Source organism: Sceloporus undulatus, chromosome 4 (assembly GCF_019175285.1).
Source record: "Sceloporus undulatus isolate JIND9_A2432 ecotype Alabama chromosome 4, SceUnd_v1.1, whole genome shotgun sequence".
Classification (NCBI taxonomy): Eukaryota; Metazoa; Chordata; class Lepidosauria; order Squamata; family Phrynosomatidae; genus Sceloporus; species Sceloporus undulatus.
The window spans coordinates 141,397,764-141,411,263 of NC_056525.1; the positions used below are offsets into that span (position 1 = coordinate 141,397,764).

Genomic DNA, 13,500 nt, shown 5'->3' on the forward strand with positions numbered 1-13,500 from the left:
GGCACTCGGCCTCTAAAAGGTTCACCATCACTGACCTATAGCTCTGTTTTCATGCAGAAAATCTGCCTCAATCCTAGGCACTGCTGATCTTCAAAAAGATCAAGTAGTAGCCTCAAAAGACAGAGCTTGGAGAAGTTACTTTTTGGATTACAATGCCTAGAATAATCCAGTCGGAATGGTTGGTGGCCAGACTGGCTGGGAGATTCTTGCAGCTGCAGTCCAAAAAAGTAACTTTTGCAAGATCCATGCCTGCAGTCTTGGGCAGGTGCTGCTATCAAGACTGGTCTTACTATTAGACTGATTGAAGTAGCTGCCCCAGGAGACAGGAATAGCAGTGAGAAGATAGAACTGTGCATGTAGCAGGGCCTGCCTACACTCACAAACCTAGTGTTTTGCATCAAACTAAGAGCCAGTGTGGTCTGGTGGTTTGAGAATTGGCCTATGACTCTGGAGACCAGGGTTTGAATCTCAGCTTGGTCATGAAAACCCACTGGGTGAACTTGGGCAAGGCATACTGTTTAAACATCAGTATGGCAATGGCAAACCTCCTCTGAAGAAACTAATAAAACCTCATGACGTGTTCTCCTTAGAGTCATTATAAGTTGGAAACAACTTGAGGGCGCACAACAACAACAACAACAACAAAATTAAACTGGTAATTTGGTCAGCATATGTACATGAAATGAGATGCATTATCCATTTGATTCTGGTGGCAAAATAACTTCGATTCATCCTGACTGACAGCCAGAAGGGACTATACTGTTCTAGATGGATGTCTGGTAAGACAGAATATCATTATACTCTCGCTCTATGGACAATAACATTTTTCACATTAATACATTGTGACTTTTTTAAAAATAAATAAATAAATGTGAAAGCAGATGTGCTTTCTTGGTGACTTTGGAACTAACATTTGTTCCGCATTTTAACCATAGATAACAGCAACACACATCTTATACTAAAAGCACTGGGTATTGAGCAATGGGTCATGTCGTGGCCCAGGAAAGTCTTACTTCATGTTACAGAGTGGTAGGGAGTATTAACTGCATGACATGGCTATACCTTTGGCCACAGCTGTGTATTTCATACAGCTGATTCCAACCTACACAGAAGAGCAGTTTCTGCAACAATGTTTAAAGAAATAAATCTCTAGAGCATCCCAAATCAAGTTAACAAGAAACACCCCACTTTAATCCAAATGACTTTCCTCAATGCTTTGGGATAATGTTCAAGTTTAGCACCCTCTAGTGTTCTCAGTTTTTCTCCATTTGCATAACGTCCCTTAATAATGCCTTATAAATTAGCCCCCCAGCCCTAAATTACTAGCCTGCAAGCATTTTTTCATGTTTTTACAGGCTTATTTTTAAGTATAAGAGAAGACAGTGAAGGACAAACAGCCTCACTATCTAAGATCGGCATACAGAAAAGGCACAGAAGAATAGTGGACTAGTAACAAAGGCACAGTTCATCCTGTCCATTTACCATGAGCCAGCCCAATTTCTCTGGTAGACATGGGTGAGGTATGCCTGCTGAGCTTAAAAAACAACAGCAGCAGCAGGCAAGTTGAGGAGACAGATAACTCTTTCCAACAACAGCTGTTTTGTTACCTTGTTTCCCAGTGTAAAAATGTGGTGAGCTGCTACAAGAAGAGTTGAATATTCTGTCTTCTGTGCAGCACTCCACTTAGCTTCTACCCTGGGCAGGGAGGGGAGAAAAATATTCATCTGCATCTAGTAGCAGATTACTATGCCCATGTCAATAAAGTGATGAATCCACTCTGGGTTTTAACCTGAGCTTCAACCAAGCTGAACCTATTATGGTTCTGCACCTTGGACAGCTCCTATAAAAACCAGTCTTGAGCCTGGAGTGGATTACCCCTCTGCTGACATGGAAGTCACCAACCACCACTGCCTACATCAGTGATGGTGAACCTTTTACAGACCGAGTGCCCAAACTGCAATCCAGACCCTACTTATTTATTGCAAAGTGCCACGTCCCTCTGGCTTTCTAGTAAGAAACTCTGGCAAACTCTGTGCTAGGGCAAAAGCATGTGTGCCCTCAGAGAGGGCTCTGAGTGCCACCTCTGGCACGTGTGCCATAGGTTCGCCATCACTGGCCTACATCCACCAAAAAATATGATGGGATGCTAGAAGAGGAACTAAATATTCCATTCCTGTTTTGGCAACTGATCACTCACTTGGATGACATTTCTAGTCACCTGTGGAGACTAGGCGATAAGTCAAAAACAAGTCTGTTGCAATAAAATACTTTTCAATATTAGTACAGAAAGGAATTGTTCCACTAGGGTTTTATGCCTCTGGATGTTTTATGTGGTTAATAAAAAGCTGAATGTGTCATGATTATGGGGGGGGGGGGGGGTGTAGATTTTATGTGTGTGTGTCTGGATAGTTAATAAACCTCAGGTTCAATTTCCAGCTATACTTAAATGTTTGAAACACAGAAGCAGAACAAGCCCCTGAGTGGCTCAAATCTTTACTCATAGCAAGACCTCACTGAGGGCAAGAGTTATTCATTAGCTTGAATGTGTGGGGGTGTTATTTCCTCATCCATTAAGTTATTACGGTTAGGTTTCAAGTTGCAGGACAGCAACCCCAGACTGGAAGAAAGCCAGCAACAAATATATCAGTTTAATTTAAGAAAGCCACACTAAAATAGCTTATGGTTTATGTGCATGTGGAAATCCATTAACAGGGACCAAAAGCAACATATTGGATACATACAAGAATCACTACTCTTCAAAATATCAACAAGACAAATGAAAGAGTTTGACCTTTGTATTAATAAAAACAGGACCTGACATGTATAGAAAGCAGCAACTTCTACAGACCAATCATTAGCATATTCACGTGGAATTAGTGTCACAAGCCAGTGGGACTTACTTCTAGTAAATGTGCTTAGTCAGCTGTATAAAGCAGATTTAACAGGATGATCCTTTTTGCTCTTAATATTTAGCTGTGTCCTCACAGAATTCTATAGCCGATCCTAAGAAAACTGAACTGAAAGCAAGCTTCACTGTGTTCAAAGGGGATCATTTCCTAGAAAGTGTGCTTAGAAATGCAATCTTCAAACCTTTTATTTGGAGGCACGCACCTCTCATTGACCTTAATGGAGTGGTGCCTAGTGGCAAGTAAGCATACTTTAAGATCAACATGCATATAATACAAATGTTAGGAAGCCAAATGTCATAATACCATAAGATTTCAGAAATCTGCTACTCATACATTAATAGGGTATAAGTCCAATATAGGGTAGCACATGGAAACTGCATGCCCATGCATGCTTACCTAGCCCCACTACATGCAGTGGAACTAACTAAAATCTGACTAAACATGCACCAGGTTTTAATGTTGTACCAGGTCTTTCCGTAACAGAAGTCAAAATACTGTTTTGGTTAGATATCAGTTACATGCTGTTATCCTTGTTATATAATTGAAACACTGGAAAGGTCCGTACAGATTAGGAGCCCTGGAAAATCTTAACAGGGTGCTGCTGACTTACCACCGCTGTCTATGAAGCCCAGCAATTCTGAGTGCAAAGAGGGAAAGAGGCGGTTTGGGGTGTCAACTCCTGTTTGATCCACACATGCTGCAGGTGTAGCCTAGGGGCAGATTATAAAGGCTAGGATGTAAAAAAATGCAATGAAAGTGGGGGGGGGGGGGGGAGAAAAGGCGGGGGGAACAAAATAGCTGGATTTTTGAAACCATATCACAAAGATGCCATTGATGCAAGCAAGGCTGGAGTAAGCAAACACTTTCATTAACTATCACAAATACATACATACACACACAGAGAGAAAGAGAGCGATATACAGTACACATATACATACACATAATATAGCCAGCATGGCTGGTGTTCAAAGATATAGCTGTATTACTCTGTAGAATCAGCATCTAGAGAGATCTTGTTGCACCTTTGAGATGTACTGAAAGAAAGACGTTGTCAGTGGGAGCTTTCCCAGACTTCAGTCTACTTCCGCAGATGCATTACTATTGTGGCTAGTGCTTTGAGTGCTGGACTACGACTCTGAGACTAGGGTTCAATTCCCCACTCAACCCTGAAACCCACTGGGTGCCCTTAGGCAAGTCACACTCTCTCAGCCTCAGGGCAAGGCAAGGGCAAACTTCCTCTGAAGCAATCTTTAGGCAAGTCACACTCTCTCGGCCTCAGGGCAAGGCAAGGGCAAACTTCCTCTGAAGCAATCTTGCCAGAAAGACCCTAAGATGGGTTTGCCTTAAGGTGGCCAGGAGTCGCAAACGACTTGAAGGCACACAGCAACATACCCAGAATTCAAAGATGTAGCCCTGTCAGTCTGTAGAATCAGTCAGTAGAGAGATCTTGTAGCACCTTGGAGACTCACTGAAAGAAAGAAGTTGGCAGCAGGAGCATCTGGGGAAGCAGACTGGAGTCCAGGAAAGCCCCTGCTGCCAACCTCTTTCAGTGACTCTCCAAGGGGCTACAAGATCTCTCTGCATGCATTTGGACCTGACATCAATGCACCTGAGGAAGCAGGCGGAAGCCTTGGAAAGCCCCCGCTGCCAGCTTCTTTCAGTGAGCCTCAAAGGGGCTACAAGATCTCTCTACAAACAACATACAATACCTATACACACGCTTGCATCCCTAGCTCTAGCCACAAAAAGAGACAGGGCTGCAAAGCAATGGACGGAAGGGGAGGCAGAGGGGCTTACCTCGAGTTGTATTTCCAGGAGAAGCCAGAGCCAGAGCCCCAGGGCGCCCTTGGAGGGCATCCTCCTCCTCCTCCTCCCGCAGAGCTGGGGAGCCAGCCAGCCAGCCCTTAGAGAGGGCAGGAATTGGTGGGAGAGGGGGAGCCCTGCATGCCTTGCTGGAGCTGAGGGGGCTCTCCTTTGGTTTGCAGAGGCAGCCTAAAGAGCCCTCATGCCGCCAAGGACTAGCTCCCTGCCTCCACTATTAGCAGCCGGGGCGAGGAGGACGCCCAGTGGCTGAAGGGGGCCTCGCCCAGAGGAGGAGGAGAAGGAAGAGAGGGCTGAGGGAGAGCAAGGAGGTGTACCTCTCTCAGTCCCCATGCCCCCTCATGGGAGCTCCTGCTGCTGTGGAGGAGGGAGGCTTGGGGGACTATGTGAGAACCTCCCCCCCCCCACACACACACACCTGCAGCCCCTCTCAGGGTGACCAGGTGGGTCCTCCCTCGAAGGAGGACAAGGCACATTTGGGGGCCACTCAAGAAAAAGGGGGGGCCATGGCTTCCCTCAGTACACCTCACAGGACTTCCTCACACTGGTTGCACATTTCGGCATTCAAGAGAGATTAAAGCCCACAAGAGCCATGGCAGGAATGGTTATCCCACGCAAACTGCGCAAATAAAGCGACCTCGGAAAAGCATGGTGGCCGAAATCCCCAAAGTAAAAAGATGTGCATTCATGCTCCTTTGGGTGCTCGACAATGGCTCCTTTTCATCCTGGAGAGGTGACCAGTGGAGTCCTACAGGGCTCTGTCCTGGGCCCAGTGCTATTCAACATCTTTATCAATGACTTGGAGGACAGAATTGCGGGCATCGTTATCAAATTTGCAGATGACACCAAATTAGGAGGAATAGCTAATACTCCAGAGGACAGGATCAAAATTCAAAATGACCTGAATAGGCTAGAAAGCTGGGCCAAAGCTAACAAAATGAAATTCATCACAGAGAAATGTAAGGTTCTGCACTTAGGGTGGAAAAATGAAATGCACAGATATAGGATGGGAGGCACCTGGCTGAATGAAACTACATGTGAAAGGGATCTGGGAGTCCAAGTAGACCACAGATTGAACATGAGTCAACAGAGAGATGCGGCAGCTAACAAGGCCAATGCGATTTTAGGCTGCATCAATAGAAGTAGAGTGTCTAGATCAAGGGAAGTAATAGTGTCACTCTATTCTGCTCTGGTAAGGCCCCACCTGGAATATCGTGTCCAGGTCTGGGCACCAGAATTCAAAAAGGATGTTAAGAAATTGGAGAATGTCCAAAGGAGGGTGACTAAAATGATGAAGGACCTGGAAACCAAGCCCTATGAGGAATGGCTTAGGGAGCTGGGGATATTTAGCCTGGAGAAGAGAAGGTTAAGAGATGATATGATAGCCCTGTTTAAAAAAATGTCATATTGAGGAGGGAGCAAGCTACAGGAAAAGAGATTCCAGCTGAACACTAGGAGGAACTTCCTGACAGTAAGGGCTGTTCGACAGTGGAATATGTTGCCTTGGAGGACAGTGGAGTCTCCCTTCTTGGAAGTCTTTAAAAAGAGGCTAGATGGTAATCTGTCAGGTAAGCTTTGATTGAGAGTTCCTGCATGGCAGAATGGGGTTGGACTGGATGGCCCTTGCGGTGTCTTCCAACTCTATGATTCTATGACTTTAAGGGCAGGTTTTGGGTGTGAAATAATTTCTTGTAATTACGTGATGCTTTCCAGGATATTCATGGGATAAACTCCCAATTTCCTTCGTGTGATAAATTCTTGCTTCTTTGTGCTCAAGATGGAGGACCTGTTGGAACCCTTCCTCGATTGAAGGTGGACATGGAGGACAGTGTTCTGGAAAAGGATGGCATCTGTTCTCACCGGGAGACCTGACATTTAAATACCCCATCAAGTATGAACAAAGAACTCCTTATACAGTAGCCAGAGAGATCTTTTAGCGCCTTTGAGACTAAAGAAATTGGTAGCAGGAGTTTTCCTAGACTTCAGTCTGCTTCCTCAGATGCGTTGGGACCAAATGTATCTGAGGAAGTAGACTTTAGGGCCTGCACAGATGGGTGACATACAGCTGTCTCTGTACTGGTCGGATCGGGACCACGGCCACCGCAATTGCAGCCCTGATCCAGTTTCCAGAGAGCACAGAAAGGAACTGCAGAAAGCAGCTCCTTTTTGTACTCTCGAGGGGGGGGGGGCATAGCTGCAGCAGTGCGGTTTTAAGATGCCCCTTTGGTGCTGCAGCATGTGGACCAGCGTGCACCAAAATAGCACCCTCGGGGTGGGGTTAGGACATGCAGCATGCAGACACTGCACCCTAATTCTGCCCACAGGCTGGCCTTTTGGGTCGGTCTGTACAGGCCCTTTAGTCTAGGAAAGCTCTTGTTGCCAATTTCTTTCTTTCAGTGAGTCTCAAAAATGCTACAAGATCTCTCTACATACTAGAGCAGGGGTAGGCAATCTTTTTGAGCCGGGGGCCGGGTTGCTGTCCCTTTTGGCCGAAGCCAAAAAATAAATAATTAAATAATTTTTAAAAAATTAAATATATAAATAAACCAGGACAAATGTAGGACAAAACTTTCAAATGGAAGACACTTTTTTTTTAAAAAATGGAGGACATGTGAAAAAATTTGCTGATTTTTAAAAAAATGTTAATATAAATGCATGTTTCTGAGGCTTCTATAGACAATTGCCCCCCCAAAGGCCTTGGCGGCAGGACTGGGCTGGGGCCGGTCCCAAGGCCTCGCTGGGCCACATCTGGCCCGCGGGCCGCAGGTTGCCTACCCCTGTTACTAGAGAGACCAGATGTTCTCCTTATTCAAGATATGGTCCTACATTTCAACCTTTGGTCAAGGAAGAATTTCAAAATGTCCTCCATTTTGAGCATGACTAAGAAGCATGAATTTACACTGATTTTTATTTGGTCATGTCCTCCCTTTTTCTTGAATATCCTCCATTTTGTGGTGCCTTGTCATCCTTTGTGGCTAGGACATCTGGTCACCCTGAGCATGGCGTTCCTCAGGAACCAAGGATGGCACATGCACACTGCTCAGGCAGCATAGCAATGATTCCTAAAAGTTGGTCCTCCAGATGTTTTGGACTTCAGCTTCCAGAATTACTGACCAGGTAGGGCTTCTAGGAGTTGAAGTCCAAGACACCTGGGGGACCAAAGTTTGGGAATCAGTTATGTAAAGTGTCCTCATGAGAGGAGGGTGTACATTACTTTCATTGCTGCCTAAGACGGCCTGAGGTGCAACAGTCTTGAGCTGAAATAGAGAATGGCACCACTAGGCTACGAAGGGATTCCTTATTTAAATATCCCATCAAATACAACAAATAACTCCTTATAATGACAATTGTTCTTGTTGTTGTGTGCCTCCTAGTCATTTTTGACTTAATGGTGACCTTAAGGGAACATATCATGGGGTTTTCTTGGCAAGTTTTTTCAATACTACTAATAAATTTCAAAGACATAGCCACGTGAGTCTGAAAAATCATTATGCAAAGGGATCTTGCAAGCACCTGTGAGATTAACTGAAAGAGAGATATTGGTAGCATCAGCTTTCCTAGACTTGAGCCTACTTTCTCAGATGCATGAGAAACTAGTCCAAGGCTATGGAAGCTCATGCTAACCACTTCTCTCTTTCAGTTAATCTCAAAGGTGCTGCAAGATCCCTTTGCAACCAATAAAGGGAACACATAGTCCACACCACACCACACCGACACAGATTTCTGTCGTGCTACCAAAGAAGGCAGGACATATTCCTTACTGAAAGGAAACTAGTGGAACCTTGGTATCCATTGGATTGTCTAGTCCCCCCCCCCCCCCGATACCAAATCTCAAGTCCCCATTAATAAAGGCAAGAAAATAGTGTCCTTATGTAAACTGGCAAAATCAAGGGGCTCATTCATACTATTGTTTTTGTGAAGAGGAGATCCAGAGAGATTTGATGATGCAATACCGAATCAAAGTTCCCACTACAGTATGTTCACCCTGATGAAGTTCACTTATCATTTGTACTGATTTAAAATGGAGTTGCCATTTTGATTGTTCTTGGGCTTTTTAAAACTGTCAATCAAGTGATGCACATCTATGTCTCACTGTTTGGCCAAACCCACCCACTCATCTATACCCCCTCCAAGGTCAGCCATGGAAGATGGCAATGGCAAGCCCCTCAGAACAACCCTTAGTAAGAAAGGTTAAGGCACGCTCTCTCATCTGTGCATTATGGCCATGGAGGGAGAAATGCAGGTCCAGCTCCATCGGGCTTGGCCTAGATTAAGAAGCAGAGCCCTCCCTCCAGTCCATCTGCCTTGGTCCAGTCCTCAGAGGGAGAGAAGAACTGCTGGACCATTCCCTTCTCCTTTTGTGTCGTGTCATTTTTAGATTGTAAACCTGAGGGCAGGGAACCATCTAATTAAAATAATAATTGTAAGATGCTCTGAGAGCCTTTAGGGGTGAACAGTGGGGTATGAATACAGTATATAAATAAAAAAAAAATAAATATTATAATATAATATCTCAGCAATATAACATGTGAGAGCTTTAGTTTGCACTGTGTGTTGTGGTTTTATTTGGGAAAAAGGAAAAAATGACCCCTAACCCACAGCTCCAATGATAGGTTTAAAAAAAAAAAAGTCAAGTAAATCATGTGCACCTTTGTCATACTGATGACCTGAGTATTTAAAGGCATGCAATAGCAAATATGTGCCTAAGCTGTCAATTTTTTTTAAAAAAAATACTCCGTCTGATGATATTCCCAGGAGTACCACCTCCCTGGCTTTGGTGAGCTCTGGGAATCAGCCATCGGTGTAGATAAGGGGACTAAATCACTGGCAGAAGAGAAGGGGGAAAAAAAAAAAAAAAGCAGGGCTGCACTTTAAAGAGACCACTTTCCAAAGTGCTGGAAGTTTGAATCCACTGCATTTCTGGAGCTGCTTGTTTTCACTCCTGCAACTGAGTGCTGAGATGGAAAAACAATGGCGCTTTGCTGGCAGGGAGAGAACAAAGGTGTGGGTGTGTTGTGCCCCCTGCACATTAACCCCTCCTTCCTGAATCCCCCAAATGGGATCAGGAGCAAGTTCCCATTGGCAGCACCCTGATAAACCCCAGTGTTTTGGGGAAAAAATTGGGAAAAACTTGATCTTGGAAAAAGAGGGGTTAAGGGGGATTTATGTTCCCCCCCCCTTGAATTTGGGTCAGGAAAAACCAAAGCAAGTGTGAACAACCCCTTTTAAACCAGTTTGCAAACCGATTTATAGCATAGTCTGAACTATTCCAAGGTTTGCTTTTTGGAATTTATATATTTTAAAAATATTTTTCAAGCCATGGATTGTTGAATCCATGAATAAAAATTCCATGGATATGGAGGGCCAACTGTACTGAAATATGCCATATCCAGCTGCACCTTGAAATGGTATGGTTCATCTAACCCACGCAAGTAACTGGAGACATGCCTCAAGATGCTTGTTTTAGTAGTTGGGGGGGAAGAGCCTGAGGTGTGAACAAGTGAAAATATCCAGTTAATGGTTTAAGCATTCCTGGTCCAGCAATCTCTGAATCGCCGCCTGAAGAAGGCTGAAAGAGTACACACAGGCCAAAATGCCTTGGTTTTTTTTTTTTAAAGGTAGTAAAACAAGCATCTCAAAATATCTTAAAATATGTCTCCAGTTTCTTCTGTGGATTTCATTGGATTCTCCCCAGTTTCTATGGTCCTTCTCACTTTAGGATTCTACCACCATATTCTGTTGCATAAGTAAACCAAACATGACTACAGCGACCTTACATATAGGAATTATTTTATGGTGTCTCAGATGAGTGCAGCTTGCCCTCCCAGTTAAACAGCCATGTATTAGTTTGTATGCAGCCTATACATGCGAGCTTACATTTGTATCCATGGGAATGGAATGGGAATTCCAACACTGAAGACAATATCTGAGCTGGTGGTGACTGATCAGAAAAGAGATCTTGGGATGGAATAGACATCTTAATAAAATCACTCAATGCTTTGTATCTTAGCTCCCCACACACCTTTGGATGTTTTGCTACAATATTTTATATTTTGTTACTACCCTGATGTGAATTACCCTGAATGATGTTTTTACAAGGGGAAACTGGAAATGTACAATTTTGAAAGCACATTACATATGTACACAGCAGCATTGATGAAGTTTTGTTTCCTTTACATGTTGGAGCACTGGAGACTTCTGCAGTCATTGTAGAATTTGCTTCATTTAATAATAATATAATTTAAGACAAAGATCAAGCTTGCAGAACTGCTACTGTTTATCAGTTCCCCAAGAAGAGATTCTATGCCACCAGATCTTATTACTACCATTCAACTCGATATTTAATCTCTGCTTTCTTGTCTTTAAAACTGCCAACTACACTTTCTCTCATAATCTGACAAGCCATGGGCTAAAACCTGTCTCCTGTAGATGACATTAAGAGGCATTGAACTGACATTTATGAAATCCCTGAGTCTTGAGGTGCATCTACTTTTTTTGACACTTAAACTGCCATGGCTACATCCTACAGAATCCTGGAATTTTTAGTTTGACGAGGTATCAGCACTCTGGCAGAGAAGACTAAAAACCTTTCAAAACTGCTTCAGTCTGCTTCCTCAGGTACCAAACCGTGCGGCATCCCTCTGGAGTAAAAAGAACCCGGAAAAAATGGGTTCTTTTTCCGCTGCAGGGCGGATGTTGCGAGTGCATCAGTGGCGCACTCATGATGTAAGCGATGCATGGTGCTGTGTGGATGCCACACGGTGCTTATGTCACAATATCAGCTCCTGTGTACACAGGACGCTGCCATTGTTACACTGCTGTGCCGTGCTAGGATTAGGGACCTTGCGCAGTTACCGCACGGTCCCTAACCTTAAAATCGGTGCCAGCACGGTGCAAAAGGGTGGTCTGTACCACACCTACAGTTCCCAGGCTGCCATAGGATGGAGCTACAGCATTTAAAGTGGACAAACTGCATTACAATATTTCTACAGTGTAGATGCTCCCTCAGTGTTTTAGGCTGATGATTTATTTGGACTTCATCTCCCATTATTTTTCATCCTAGATTATATGGGGTGGGGTTGTTGCAGTCCAACAACATTTGGAAGATGACAGTTTGGGGTTTTATATCTTTAAAGGCTCATTTATACATGAAAATAATTATCCGAAGATTGTCACTAACCACATCTTGACTGAATAATTTCCAAGTCTAGTCCTCAGAGCAGTATGGGTGATAAAACAGAAAATCATGATTTGTTGTTGGGCCTAGTAGGAGAACATTACAACATTGCTTAACGGAGGAAATGGTTCATTTAAAATGAAATGCTTTTTTTTAAAAATGTTAACTTCCAGTGCATTCCTAAATTATAACATTCCAGTGAGTATGGACTGAAAGTGTGCTTTCTGGGAGATTAAATAATGAACTTTTAAATTATTCTTCATGATGTTACATCTAATTGCATAAGGCTTTTTGTAGTTGAAAAATTCATACTCATTTTTTTCAACCTTAGGCATGTTCCAGATGGCCCCAATCGGGCGCCGTCGTTACGCGTGAGGGGCGGTGCTTCCTGATGTGCCTTGCCCCTTGTACGTAACGAGGGCGTCAAAATGGCGGTGCCCTATACAGATGGGTGCCGCCATTTTGACATGATGGACGTCTAGCATCCGCAAGGGTGACATTGGCGCCTTACGGCGTCACAATGGCACCGGAAAAAGAAGCCACTTTTTGCAGCTTCTTTTAGCTGTGCCGGGGAACTGCGCGGTTTGTCTGCTGCGGTTCCCTCGCACAGCAAACAAGGGCGGCAGCAGACCGCCCTTTTGGGTGGTCTGTAAAACGTCTTAATTTCAGTCTTAAAAATCTAGATCAGCACATGAAATTCAGATTTAAGAAAAAGACCAAATGTTCAAAAATAGTGTATTTTGAATATGAATATTTGTAATAGAGCTGATCCATCAATGACAAACTGCAGGAATGTGATTATTACTTCTTGTATAGTATTCACAGTACAGGAATCAAGTTCTATTGAGTTCAGAGGGACTTGCCAGTTAAGTAAGCGCTGCATTACAGACTCAGAAGGATAAAATAAAATAATTCAGAATACTTTTTATTGCACATTTCTCCCCCACAAGAATAAGCTTTCCTGCCTCAGATAAGGGAACTCTAAAGCACAAATCCTGATCATACACACTATTTTAGAAAAATAAAAATAAAAGATGCCTACTGGAAACTGATGCTGGTACCTGGGATTTGGAATCCCTTCCACCCAAGAAACCAAGTAGCAACAATATGATGATGTTTTTGAAAAGAAAAGCTTTCAGTTGATAGGTAGCATGTGGGAAATTTCAAAGCATTTAACTTCTTCAAGTCTGAAATCTAAGGACTGAAATAATGGAAGTAACTAACCATACATGATACAATTTTCAGGTAGTCATAAGAATGTATTATTCATTCTGATGACTTTATCATTGGCAGAAGATGGAAGTGTAAGCATCAAACTGTCATGGATGTATGACAATGGAAAAATATTATATGAGTATTAAAAAGTCCTAAGAATATGCTGAGTTTCCAGATGGATTCAGGGAGCTTATTGAACCAAGGACAATTGGTTGTAGAATGTCATACTGAGGATGGAACAAACTTGTTTTCTGCTGCTACAAGGGAATAGCTATAGGAAAAGAGAATCCACCTCAGCATTAGGATAATAATAATAACTGTCATCATCACCATTAGTAGATTTTGTAATGTCACCAGAAATATTTTTGGTGAAGAAAG

General features: G+C 43.4%; 1 protein-coding gene across 3 annotated transcripts in view; it reads right to left on the reverse strand.

The window, feature by feature from the left end:
- Nucleotides 1-4,946, reverse strand: part of ADAMTS16 (ADAM metallopeptidase with thrombospondin type 1 motif 16) — a 93,460-nt gene extending 88,514 nt beyond the window's left edge. For all 3 annotated transcript variants that reach the window (XR_006103558.1, XM_042463835.1, XM_042463836.1), the window contains exons 1-2: nucleotides 4,707-4,946; nucleotides 3,520-3,619 (exon numbers count right to left, since the gene is read on the reverse strand). Coding sequence is in view for 2 of the 3 variants with exons in the window: in XM_042463835.1 (XP_042319769.1) it covers nucleotides 3,520-3,619; nucleotides 4,707-4,766 (160 nt within the window). In the remaining variant the exon portion in view is untranslated. The remainder of the gene's footprint in view (nucleotides 1-3,519; nucleotides 3,620-4,706) is intronic.
- Nucleotides 4,947-13,500: the final 8,554 nt, after the last annotated feature.